The sequence below is a fragment of the Rhamphochromis sp. 'chilingali' genome (genome assembly GCF_963969265.1).
Source record: "Rhamphochromis sp. 'chilingali' genome assembly, chromosome: 21".
Lineage (NCBI taxonomy): Eukaryota > Metazoa > Chordata > Actinopteri > Cichliformes > Cichlidae > Rhamphochromis > Rhamphochromis sp. 'chilingali'.
The window spans coordinates 8,211,800-8,225,104 of record NC_137949.1 but is presented as its reverse complement, the minus strand read 5'-3'; the positions used below and the strand labels follow the sequence as shown (position 1 = coordinate 8,225,104).

Sequence of the window (13,305 nt, the reverse complement as noted above, 5' to 3'; positions counted from 1 at the left end):
GAAAGCTTCAGACCCACAGATTTTGCATATTCATATGCAGATCTGTCAGTCTGAAGTTACACATATGGATGTTGTTATCCGAACTAGTGCTACCCAACTTGTTTGTCTAGTAACTAATAAAATGAAGCAAAGGAGAAATGTTTCTATTCTTACTGCAACTTACCTACAGTTTGAAATTCAGCCACTGGAAAGCCGCCGTGATGTCATGACCTCTAAATTTCTATATTGGTGTTTAGCAGGTAAATGAATAACTGAATGGTTTGATTCCTTTATGTTTGTTTTAATGGAAAGCAGCAGCAGTATGTGCAGCTATAAAATCTTAATGGAAAAAAAAGAATGAGCTTGAAAGTCAAAGCCTAAAGAAGCCAGCACAGTGACTGTGGTAAATCACATTCACACGGTACAATGCAGTGCAAGTCATCATAGTCTCCCAGAGGAGATGGACGGACATCTGTGAGAGCTCCACGTTCACGAGCAGACAGTGCCCTCTGGTGTCAGAGGATGGCACTGCAGCTGGTGTGGTGCATTGCCCCTCACGGTGGTTATTTTACAACACGATTTACCAATGTCAGGACAGTGGACAGCTCTTGAATTCTATGCTCTAATTGAGTTCAGCTTGTTAAGGAGAGACAATTAGTTCTCGGCGCGGGGCCATCTTGACTCTAATTACCACTGCGGCTGCTGACACCGACCCTACAGCTGGCTGGTGCTGGAGTAATATAGTGAGCTAGTACTTTCAGTCCAATTACAAAATCATAGAGAGGATGAGGAGTGGCAGGCAGAGGTCAGAAACAAGGAGGGGAGGGGTTGGTGGGCTTAAAGTTTATTAAATCTAAAAGTTTGGCTCGAATAATCTCTGGGGAAATCCCAAAAACAATTTGTCGCCAGGGTCAGATGAGCTAGTCTCATTTCGCCAGGCAAGACACAGCATGCGGTAACTTAAACATATGTGGCACATGTTGCCTCATCATCCGTTCTTCATACCACAAAGGGATGTCTTAGTCCGAACCTGCAATTCTCGAGAACAAAAGCTGTGAGAGATCGGAGGACGTGTGTGTGTGTGTGTGTGTGTCTGTGTGTGTGCCCCTGAGAGATAGTTTCACTGCTTGTCAATCATGATGGAAATGACACAACAAACCCTCACATGTCCCGGGGCAATTTTCTGCCTCCGGGGAATTCTCCCATCCGGAGAGAGTGAAGTCTCTCATTAATGAGCAGCTTGCGACGGCACTGCGGAAGGAGGCAGACTCAATTTATGACAACGTTTATAGGCAGTTAACAGAATGAGGAAGCCGGGATGGTTTGTGACAAAGCTGTGTTAGCTTACATTAGGACAAAGAGGAGAACTTGAAACAGGATTATAATTAGTTCTCAAAAATCAACTCTGATCTCAGTATTTTACTTGTAAAAGGAAAGAAATCTGATTTTCTACTCTGCCAGCAGTCTGCACAGGGGCTCTGCTGTCAAGTAATAATTTACAAACCTAAGGTATCCCGAAGAATTGCAACATAGCATTCAGAAAAGAGACTGCATGAATAAACACGAATAAATATAGTTTATGTCCCCAAAGCTATGAGTAGGAATGCCCACCCTGCTTTACAGACACCCTGAAATCCTCACAGAGCAGCTTGGAGGGGAAGGTCCATAAAATTGAACTTGCTAGTTTTCAACCCTGAAGCCCAGGTTTTCCTTTATGTCACTAATTTGTATGAGAAGTGCACATCAGACACACTAATTAAAAATTGATTTAATATCATAACTCCCTCACAGCAGGTAGGTTGGAGCAGCAGGCCCCAGCCTTTGCATCACGGACCGGTTTAATGTCAGACAATGTTTTCACTGACCGGCCTTTAAGGTGTCGCGGATAAATACAACAAAATAAAATGATACGACCAAGACAAAAACTGTGGTATTTTGTAAATATAATATTAAACGCAAATTCACTGTATAATTGTGTAACTTTATTAGCAGCGTCCTCCTGAAATGCACCAACAACATTGAGAGTAACGTCCTCCTCTCTCTGGTCGCTATGGTATCACGTAAATATTTCTTTCAAAATAATACACACAACTACAACACAGGAAAAGACCCAGGGAAACAGAGTTAGTGATGAAAACCCTGAGAACCATAAATTTCACACCCAAGCCTCAACTCTCGCAGCGAAGTACCAAACGACTCCGTCCCCAGCCCCCGGGTCCGGGGCTGCGGACCGCTGGGTTAGAGGATTGGATCTTACTGGGGGCGACTTCCCGTTTTGTCCAGGAAAGCCCTTAAAGCCACTCAAGAGGAGTGGCTCTTTTTTTGCAACACGAACTGCAGTAAACACCTTTGTGTGCCTTCCAGTACAATCACTGGTAAACCAGTATGACTGCGTCTGAGAAAAATCCCAGACGACAATTAACTACATATGTCAGGTGTTTAAGAAAACACAAAACAAAACCTGCTCGTGCTCACCCTTCCAGGGGCGGGGCTAACACCACAGACTTCCTAATACCGTCATGTTGAAATGAGCAAAAGGAAAGAGCTAGAAGCTTCCAAATACTTAGGCGATATTATTTCAAAAGCCCGAACTTCAAGAAACAAACTAACTGTCTGGGCAAACGGACAAAGTTTGCATCCCTAGCCAAGGCAAATTCCCAATTTTCACCTTTTAAAGATGATCCAGAGCCACATCAAAACTTTATGGATCGTTTCTTTTTTTCCCCTTCTTCCTATGCTCCCCCTTTGCAGGTAGTTTTAATGAAATATCGTTTGCAGTTTTGCAGTTTTTGATCTCGCTGACAAACAAAGAGTGCGTATCGCGTACTTCTGCCAGAGCTCTCGCCTTAGCGGAGGAGTAATTCCAAGCGCCAACTCATTCGACTGGTAATTTAAAGCAAAGTGTTTCTTCTGAAACGGTGAAAATCAAAAGCTATCTGGAGGAACAATAAATATTTTGAAATCAAAACCCCACAGGATTCAGCTTTTCCAAAGCATTAAGAATTATGAAGAACAGGATTGTTATGCACATAAATAAAGTGAGAAGTCAAAAAGCACCTTCACTCTCTCAGTTAGCTTTAATTTCTCTCTTTTTATACCAAGATCCAGCATAATAATACTAGTGTGAATATGACAAAAACACCACAGTGCTGGAAAGCTTAACAACATCTCGTTATGAGTATTTATTTATTATTTTATTCCAGTTATGAATAGAAGATGCGTTTTTATTGAGTCTGCAAGTTGCAAAAATCTGACCTTCTGTTGCTCCAGTGGAGCTTCCTAGTGACAACAAGAAGCCTGCCGCTGTACTAAGCAGCTCTCAGGTGTGAATGCATGTAGATGGGTGTAAGCAAAGAGCCTTAGTGAAAGGAAAAAGTCTGTGTGTGTTACTGACCTAAATTGTAGGCCAAGAAGTCCGATGAGAAGCACTTGGCGCCGTGGCTCATGGAGGTGTCGTTGTGGGTATTTCCACCAAACACCAGCATCATCCCACTAACCATCACTGCTGTGTGGAGGTACCGGAAGAAGCCGCTGTCTCTCAGAATGGTCCTGCACAGCCACAGTTTGGATTGTTGTTAAGCACTTGAACGCCACACGGCCCTTATTTTCAGAGCACCAGCGAGTTACATTTTAAAATGTCGTCACGTGAACGCTTTTTGTAACTCAAGAGAGTTAAGTTTGTTTTCCTTACACATGCAAACTTTGCCTTAAGTACTGAATGTTGAACCTTGGCTTGTTCAAAGATGCTTCATCCGCAGAGTGCAACCTCCTGCCATTAGCAGAGGTTTAGACATGTGAAGGCTGCGCGGCACTTCTGTGACTAATTCTATCAAAATAAGGCGAAATCTCTGCAAGGTCAAAGTGCTGATTACCAAAATAGTTTTTACAAAGGTATCAGCTGAAGAAAAAGGGAAGTCAGTAAAAGAAGGCAGTGCATTTAAGTTATTACTGTAATGTAAATGGCATTTAAGTACCTGTATATCCTTACAGTGAAAGGTTTGGAAAGTGATAATTAAAAATAATTTGGGGGCTTATCAGGTCGACATATTTTCCGCAGTTGCTGGCCAGCTCCACACGTGTTCACGCTACTTAAAAAACTTTTGCGGTACAGCGTGCACATAGGCAGGACACGTCATGCACATTTGCTAGCTGTAAATGCTCCAGACTGCTACCTGGGATTTTCACACACCCACACATTCACATCATGCCGACTTTGTACTCAGGAGGTTGTAGTTTGACTGCATATTTTCGATCCAACTGCTTGCACTCTCGCACGTAACTGTGCTGGGTATGATCAGAGGTGCAGTACATGTGTGAAAACCCTGCTACTGTAGCATTTAAGCAAGCATATTTCATAACAAAACAGAAAATCTCTCACCATTTCCTCTTGCCCACATCAAACTTGTAAAGGTCTCCTGCTAGGCCATACTTGTTGGCGCTGAAGGCTTTGTAGCCTCCGTGGATGTAGATGGCTCTGGTGCTGGGGTCAAACACACTGCTGTGGCCATAGCCCCCCTGGACCAGGGCACCATCTGTGGACACGATGCTCCATGTGTTCTTGGCTGGAGGGTCACATAATAGGATTTTACTGGACAATTAAAATCTAAATTCAAGTTTTCACAATGTAATGAAATACTCAAATACAAGAGTTTTTACTAGAGATCATTACTGCTGGGCTTTGCAGTGTGTGAAAGACGTATCAGACTGCCATCACTTCTTATTGCTGATAGCTCAGGTAAAGATAACATCCAAGTTTAAAATGTGCTCGTCCATCAGCCACAGCCGCAATTGAATTCACCCAGTTTTCTCAGGCAGATTGCGTCTCAGATGACGACGAGACCTCTTAAGCATCTTCACTTTCTTTTCATAAACATGTATATTTTTAGTTTAGTTTGACCACATTCTCACAAGTGCCTAAAACCTACCAATGTTGTACTCTTGCACCTGGCTGATGTAACCGTACAGAGGACAGTGCCCGAACAGAACTAGCATGACGGGACCGTCCCCCTCGTGGACAGGAGGCACAATGTGGGCAGAGTGTCCCACCACGGCGTACTGCTCCTTGGCCCTGGGGCTTAAAAGGACCCAGGTCTGATTCTGGATGTGGAAAACCCACAGCTGGCTCGAGACATTTCCTGTAGCATCGATCTTTCCGCCATACATGTAGATCTTACCCTGGAGGGAACAAAGAGTGAAGCAGGATTATATGCACACTCCAAAGACTTTTTGCAGAATTTTGCTAACAAATTAAGTTAAACTTTCTTATAATTCACTGGAATAACTCACGGCAACAACACTACAGAGTCTGTATCGCTTGCATGTTACATATAAGAAGAATTATTATAATCCAGCAAATTGATGACTATTTTCATGTCTTGTTTGATATAACAAAAATAACAATACGCCTACTGCTGTTTCGCCTTCTCCTATGAATAAGCTGAAGATGGCCTGGAGGTCACACAGAATAATGGCTCTTCAAATTAAGAGCAGGCCATTTGACAGTGTTGGCTCCAGACTAAAAGTAGACATGATGAACATTTACGTAGGTGCAGCCAAGTTGGGAATTTTATTTTAATGCAGGAGCCAGTTTAGCTCAACCATATGACACGTGGCCATGTTCAAGTCCGGCTTATGGCCCTTTGCTGTGTGTCTTCCACTTCTCTCTCTCCCCACCTACCAATCTGTATTCACTGTTTTATTATCACATAAAGGCCAAAAAATATTTTTTTTTAAATGCATCATATAATTTTAACGAAACAGACCTTTTGAGGCATCATGTGCAGTTTTCTATAAATCCGTTATGAGTAATGTCCTGAGAGTATGACGTCATGGTACATGACGTGTAAATTAAAATGATTTAAATTCTGTTTGTTAATCATCAATGGACCTCCTCCTCTTGTTATTATTCCACCAGAAATCCCTAAAAGTCTTTTTGCAGAGAGTAAACTGCCTCATTTCTGCATAAAAACACCCTGAGATTTATTTATATCCAAGCTGCAGATAACAAAAGGTTATCTAAAAGGCATAAAGAAAGAATAGGGAGGTTGTAAGATTTGTAAAATGCACCGCAGTACGAAGATGTAGTTAAGAGCATACACTCACTTTGTGCTTTCAACGACTTTAGCTTCACATACCTCGTGCAGGGCTAGCGAGTGGCCGTATCGTGGTGTGACAGTGTTGACGGAGGGGTCGAGGCTCATCCATGTCTTGCTGCTGACGTTATACCTGCAGGAACGAAGAAGCGGCTTTGCTCAGATTTACAGAAGGATTTCCCAGCTCGCTTTAAAATTGTATATGAAAGTGTTCAAAGTCTTTCACAAAGTAACCAAACAAAGCACAGCAAAGATTCTATTAATCACTTGACTCGCTGCATGAGATTATGCATTTAGCTGATTTAAAGTGTGATCGTAAATGCCGGCCCTGCAGCAAACAGTTTAGAGTTACTGCCTCGCTGCTTTTGCCTCTGCCAGCCTTTTAAGTTCCAGTTTTACATCAATCTCTCCTTCTGTTCCTGACTTATGTTGTTGTAGTACTGGCCAAACAATGTTTTTGCAGCACGTAAGGGCATCGCAGCAAGACGGCCTTCGGAATATAAACTGATCGCTTCATTCAATCCCACGATATTTGTTTGGAATCTTGTCACGGTTCGTGACAATTTGAGTTTTGAAGAAACCAAATGTTGAATTCAAATCATTTTTTGTCATATAGAGCCAAGTTACAACATCACTTTAAGGGACTTTTACTGTAAAGCAAAGGATATTAGATGAGCAAGCAAACATAAGGCTTCAAGTCTTCACATGTTAACGTGCTTTGATTTAATAAATCTCCAAAATTCGACAGTATTTGAGGAATGTGTGCTTGTTTAGGCAACCTGGTAGTTCAGTGTTTTAGGACCTCTGCTTTGGAAACTCAAGGGTCATAATAAATAAATAATTAAAATAAGATTGCAGCACCTTTGACAGATACCAGTGTATAACAAATATCTGGATCGCCAAGGCCTGACAGTAGGCCAGCAATCAAAGTGGATCTTATGTTCAGGTATAACAGTAAGAAAGCATTGTTACACTGGGTACAAGGTAACTAGTTACACTTAGGGGGATTATATATGTGTTCTAATTCAATTAAATAGGTTGTGCAAGGCGGACAAAATGATCATTTATAGTTTCACATGACCTAAGTTTAGGGGAAAAAAAGTCGAAGAAAAAAACCACACCTTGGCTTACAGGCAATCTAATAAACCAAAACTTGAGCCGAGGGCATGTGTGTGATTGTCCTGGGTGGAGTTCAGGGTGATAACTTTGAGCCAGTGCTGTAATTTTATGGTTTTAATTACATGCCGTCTGTGTCCAAGACACACTGTCTGTACGGAGCTGTGTTCTTCTTCATGTCGATTTTCAGGAGGCGGGAAGTCCTGCGGCTTCTTCCTGACAGCCAAGTACAGCTTTAGCCCTCAGTACACTGGGCGTAAGTTTTAAATACTCAAATATTCTCCAAAAAAGACACTGTGTTTGAAAAGAACAAACCCTGCAGTCGCATAGCAACAAGGAGAACCAGTGTCTCGCAGCTCTTTTGGACGAGAGCTGCAGCCAATGCCTACAAATCAAAGCGAAGATGTTCGCTGGGGGGAGTCAACTTACGCTTTGACCATGTGATAGTCGGAGGCATTAAAGACGTAGCCTCCGATGACCCACATGACGCCCAGCTCAACTACAGCCTTGTGGGAAGCCCTGGCCAGCCCGGCCTCGGTGTACTCCTCTCGGCTCCAAAAAGAGGAATTGGCAGGAACCGAGACGGAGCAGTCAGGACCTGAGAGGGGAGGGAAAAACCACAGAGTTAAGGCTCCACAGGAAACTAGCCGATGTAGGAGGCTTGGTTAACTCAGGTCATTCCTTTAATTTCTACTTTTACAGGGACATAAAAAATATGACTGTACTAAAATAAAATCAGCATGAAGCAGGAAGCAGAAAACAAATTTGTTTGCTTGTTTGTTAAAAAGTCTTCACATTAAGAGGATAAAACTTCCAAGGATTTTATTCATTTAGAGCAAAGGAAAAGACATTGGGGACATGCAGAAGAATATATTTTTCCCCACATTTACTCCCATCTAGTTATTTATTTGACGGTAACAGTGTGACTGTGCTTTAAAAGAGTTCTCCTTACGTGCTAATTTTTTGCCAAAACCTTTGCTTCAATCTACCTGATTGTCACAGAGCTTTCAAGAAAGAGGTTAAAGCAGGCGTGCTGCCATAAACTAGATCATAAAGTTTTTGGAGTTCAGAAAAACACTGACGTGATGCAGACGCTTTAGCTAATGGTGGAGACTATTCTTTAAGGAAACCATAACTATTAAAGCTTCATTGTTTTCACTGAAATAAATCTTTAAAAAGACAGATGGCTGTGGCCAGAGCTGCCTTCCTCTGTTTATGGACGAGAACAATATAGCCACCATAAACCGGAATCGCTCCTGAATGAAGGGAAAACTTTTCTGGCAAACAGAGACCAGGACAGGAATACAAAGATTGGCCTTTTCCTGTCAATCCTGCAGGCAGCGGCCGGGTCAGAGGGCTCTTTGATGACCCTTTTCATCTACAGTCCGTCCATCCTACCCGATGAGATGAATCCTCATCGGAATAAAACATTTACCAACCATTTAGCGCACATCGCTCTACCCCACAGCACAAACCGGATGTTCACCGCTGGACTAAAAACATTACACATGCGATCGTGTGCCAGGAAAGGAAGTTCTCTGCTTCACTCCGACAATCAAGGTCACTTTACTTGTTCTGCTTTTTGTTCAGCAGCTAAATGAATCCCCAGTAGCTAATATTCTCAAACCTCTTCCTGCAGTGCTTAAATAACAACATTACTTTCACACCACAGTGGCATTTCCATAAATAAAAACAAACACGGTGTTACCACCTTTAAAAACATGTTACTTTTTAAGTCTATGAGTCTGTGAAAGAGAGATTAAAGACCGGGGTGGCTTGACTAAACAAGCATCTGTCTCTGCTTTTTGCACTGCCTGGTGTAGAAAATGAGTTAATTTGGAAGCTGGCAGCATAAAGTACACCAAGAGTGCTATTCCTCTGCTAAAACACCATGACAGGGTAATAAAGGCTAAAGAACAACGCCAGTCTGTTTCTCAACTCCCTCAGCTTTGGTAATTAGATTGTGAGCACACTGCGCTGCTGATATAACTGCGGTTAAATTAAGCCGTTGTCTCTGCTTGTGCAAGGCAGCGCAGTGGAGCTGTTTAAGAACTAACAGAGCGGTTAGAGGGGCCATATGGTCCGGCACAAAAAGCATACAGCGGCGTCGGGTCATGACCAAATAAAATAAGTGAATAGTCATGACTCGACCAGAACTATGAGGAAGCTGATCGTGCTAAAAGTTCATTTCAAGTCCATCGGGTGACGGCAGATGGATGCCGTGGGGGCTGCAGAAACCTCAATAACAGCGCGGGAGGCTTAAAGCTTAAAGAGGACCCGGTTTGAATCACCAGATAAACAGGCAAAATCTGGACGGATGAAAGAAAACACTCTCTTTGCTAAACCTCCAACTGCTCTGCTGGAGCTGCTCAGTGCTCGACTGCACTGAGGTTTCCTCTAATTTACACTGAGTTTGCTTTTAGAAATCAACACAAAGTCCTGATATTGTTAAAAAAAAAAGGTTAGAAAAATACATAAATCAGAATTAACTGGTACCTTAAAAGTCTCAGCATATAGGCCAAAGACAGTCTTTTCATTACCTATAACAGGCTAAACAACTGTCATGCAGACCAGTGAAACTCTCCTTTCTCACAGTCTGAAGTTTAGCTCAGTATTTAACTAACTATACTACTAAGTATTTAACCAAGAAGTTTAATTACTTTGGTGTAGTAGGAACAGCCATGGGGGAAGTCTTTATCCGTCCTTCTCAATATCCAAAGCTGTCCAGTGAACCGGAGTCTTTGGGTCAATTCTGGCCCCTGGGCCTTATGTTTGACACCCCCCGATTTAGGCTAGATATCTCCTTAAAATGTTGATTTATACTGAGACTGTACAAAAACCAGCCTTCTTCAGTTAATGGGGGGGTTGGGTGACCAAAGAGAGAACTCAACAACAATAATCCTGCTGTGATTTGTTCATTAAGATCTAAACACAGTTATTCCCGCTTTTATTAAATGAGTGTGACAGTCTGGGTACCTGATCACACCTGACGGACATACTGTTAAGTTTATTGTCACTGTTCATTGTTGATAGCCAGTCAAAGGCTTATTTTAGTCCCTTGGGAGGATTTGGGTTGTATGAGAAAGCTGAGGCCAACTTGCTGTGGATAGTAACACCAGCAAAGCATATGTGAAGATGAAGTTGCACATCTGCTAAAGTGTTCCCGCCAAGCTGCCAGCCCTACCTTGCCACCCAGCCGTACAGACGCAGGTCTTGTCCTTGCAACTGCCTCTTTCAGGTTCCCCGCAGTCAGCCAGGCAGTACGGGATGTCACAGGCTTCCCCCTTCCAGTAATTTTCGCACTCGCAGTACACAGAAGAAGTGGAGTTCCCCACATGACACTCTCCGTGGCCAGAGCAGTTGTTAGGACAGGTGTTCACTCTTGGAAGGTAGAAAGAGAAGGAAACAGTCAGAGAGAAAAACTGGAATTTCGATCTAAAAACCCTGAATAAAACATCAGGAAACCCTTTCAGCAACTGCATTACTTCTGATTCTGTGGCCTCTGTCTCCACGCTTAAAGCTAAAATATGCAACACCCCCCCCTCAAGAAAGCAGAATGTATTGTTATTGGCATCGTCCTTCCCTCATCGGGTGGTCAAGCACCTGTCTCAACACTTGCCAGTCATCTCAGAGGGATATCTACACTCAAACAGCACTGAGCTAGAAGCTGAGGCAAAGGAAGTTTCCCCAGGCACTGCAGAGCAGATGGCAAACACACTCAGTCTGCAGTAGAACTGTAACACCGGTGCTCTCAATGTCAAACAGGCTCCTTATATTATAACAGCTCAATGACAGTTTGAGGCAACTCTTCAGTCACATCAAAATATCAATTAGTTAGGAATCAGCACTCACTCCATCCACTAAAAGTAAGCAAGTATCTCATACTGTGGCAGCTGGCTGCTGAGGAATAGACGCAAATGCCTGTCCTGTGGTGCAGAGGTATACAGTTATAACTGGATATTAGTATGCATGCTGCATGCCAGTGTATTAACAAATAATGAATGAGAATATAGTTTTAATAAGATAAACATCTGTCTTCATTTGAAGCATTACAGGTGTACACCGAAGCCTAGGGATACCACATTGTGTTGTGTGGCCAGCAGAGGCTTAAACAGATTAAATGCATCTGTACAACACAGCTGCAGATCAGTGAAATAAGCACCAAGCTCCTGCACAAACACCATATCACAAAATGAGACACTACTTAAAACACTGCTCTACTAACTGGAGGAAAAAAAAAAAAAAAAAAAAAAAACACCCAGCACGCCCCTGCGGGCGGTTTATCCTTCAAGCTCGGGTCCTCTACCAGAGGCCTGGGAGCTTGAGGGTCCTGCGCAGTATCTTAGCTGTTCCCAGGACTGCGCTCTTCTGGACAGAGATTTCCGATGTTGTTCCCGGGATCTGCTGGAGCCACTCGCCTAGCTTGGGAGTCACCGCACCTAGTGCTCCGATTACCACGGGGACCACCGTTACCTTCACCCTCCACATCCTCTCGAGCTCTTCTCTGAGCCCTTGGTATTTCTCCAGCTTCTCGTGTTCCTTCTTCCTGATATTGCTGTCATTCGGAACCGCTACATCGATCACTACGGCCGCCTTCTTCTGTTTGTCTACCACCACTATGTCCGGTTGGTTAGCCACCACCATTTTGTCCGTCTGTATCTGGAAGTCCCACAGGATCTTAGCTCGGTCATTCTCCACCACCCTTGGGGGCATCTCCCATTTTGACCTCGGGACTTCCAGGTTGTACTCAGCACAGATGTTCCTGTACACTATGCCGGCTACTTGGTTATGGCGTTCCATGTATGCCTTGCCTGCTAGCATCTTGCACCCTGCTGTTATGTGCTGGATTGTCTCTGGGGCATCTTTACACAGCCTGCACCTGGGGTCTTGCCTGGTGTGATAGACCCCAGCCTCTATGGATCTTGTACTCAGAGCTTGTTCTTGTGCTGCCATGATTAGTGCCTCTGTGCTGTCTTTCAGTCCAGCTTTGTCCAGCCACTGGTAGGATTTCTGGATATCAGCCACCTCCTCTATCTGCCGGTGGTACATACCGTGCAGGGGCCTGTCCTTCCATGATGGTTCCTCGTCTCCATCCTCTTTCTTGGGTTTCTGCTGCCTGAGGTATTCACTGAGCACTCGGTCAGTTGGGGCCATCTTCCCAATGTATTCTTGGATGTTCCTTGTCTCATCCTGGACTGTGGTGCTGACACTCACCAGTCCCCGGCCCCCTTCCTTCCGCTTAGCGTACAGCCTCAGGGTGCTGGACTTGGGGTGAAACCCTCCATGCATGGTAAGGAGCTTTCTTGTCTTTATGTCAGTGGCTTCTATCTCCTCCTTTGGCCAGCTTATTACCCCAGCAGGGTACCTGATCACGGGCAGGGCGTATGTGTTGATGGCCCGGATCTTGTTCTTACCATTCAGCTGACTCCTCAGGACTTGCCTGACCCTCTGCAGGTACTTGGTGGTTGCAGCCTTTCTAGCGGCCTCTTCATGGTTCCCATTTGCCTGCGGGATCCCCAGGTACTTGTAACTGTCCTCTATGTCTGCAATGTTGCCTTCTGGTAGTTCAATCCCCTCAGTTCTGACTACCTTCCCTCTCTTTGTTACCATCCGACTACACTTCTCCAGTCCGAACGACATTCCAATGTCATTGCTGTATAGCCTGGTAGTGTGGATCAGTGAATCGATGTCTCGTTCACTCTTGGCATACAGCTTGATGTCATCCATGTACAGGAGGTGGCTGACAACTGCTCCGTTCCGTAGTCGGTATCCGTAGCCAGTCTTGTTAATGATCTCACTGAGGGGGTTCAGGCCTATGCAGAACAGCAGTGGGGACAGAGCATCTCCTTGGTAGATCCCGCACTTGATGGTAACTTGTGCTATGGGCTTGGAGTTGGCCTCTAGTGTTGTACGCCACGTCCCCATTGAGTTCCTGATGAAGGCTCTTAGGGTCCCATTGATCTTGTACAATTCTAGGCATTCCAGTATCCAGCTGTGGGGCATTGAGTCATAGGCCTTCTTGTAATCAATCCAGGCAGTGCACAGGTTGGTCAGTCTGGTCTTGCAGTCTCGGCTGATTGTTCTGTCTACCAGTAGCTGGTGTTTTGCACCTCTGGTA

The 13,305-nt window shown here is 44.0% G+C and overlaps 1 protein-coding gene across 2 annotated transcripts in view; it reads right to left on the bottom strand.

Annotated features, from left to right (window-relative positions):
• Positions 1–13,305, bottom strand: part of atrn (attractin) — a 137,006-nt gene that overhangs the window by 100,294 nt on the left and 23,407 nt on the right. For both annotated transcript variants that reach the window (XM_080870971.1, XM_080870972.1), the window contains exons 5-10: positions 10,372–10,568; positions 7,617–7,785; positions 6,114–6,204; positions 4,905–5,154; positions 4,358–4,541; positions 3,374–3,528 (exon numbers count right to left, since the gene is read on the bottom strand). In XM_080870971.1, coding sequence (XP_080727097.1) covers positions 3,374–3,528; positions 4,358–4,541; positions 4,905–5,154; positions 6,114–6,204; positions 7,617–7,785; positions 10,372–10,568 — 1,046 coding nt within the window. The remainder of the gene's footprint in view (positions 1–3,373; positions 3,529–4,357; positions 4,542–4,904; positions 5,155–6,113; positions 6,205–7,616; positions 7,786–10,371; positions 10,569–13,305) is intronic.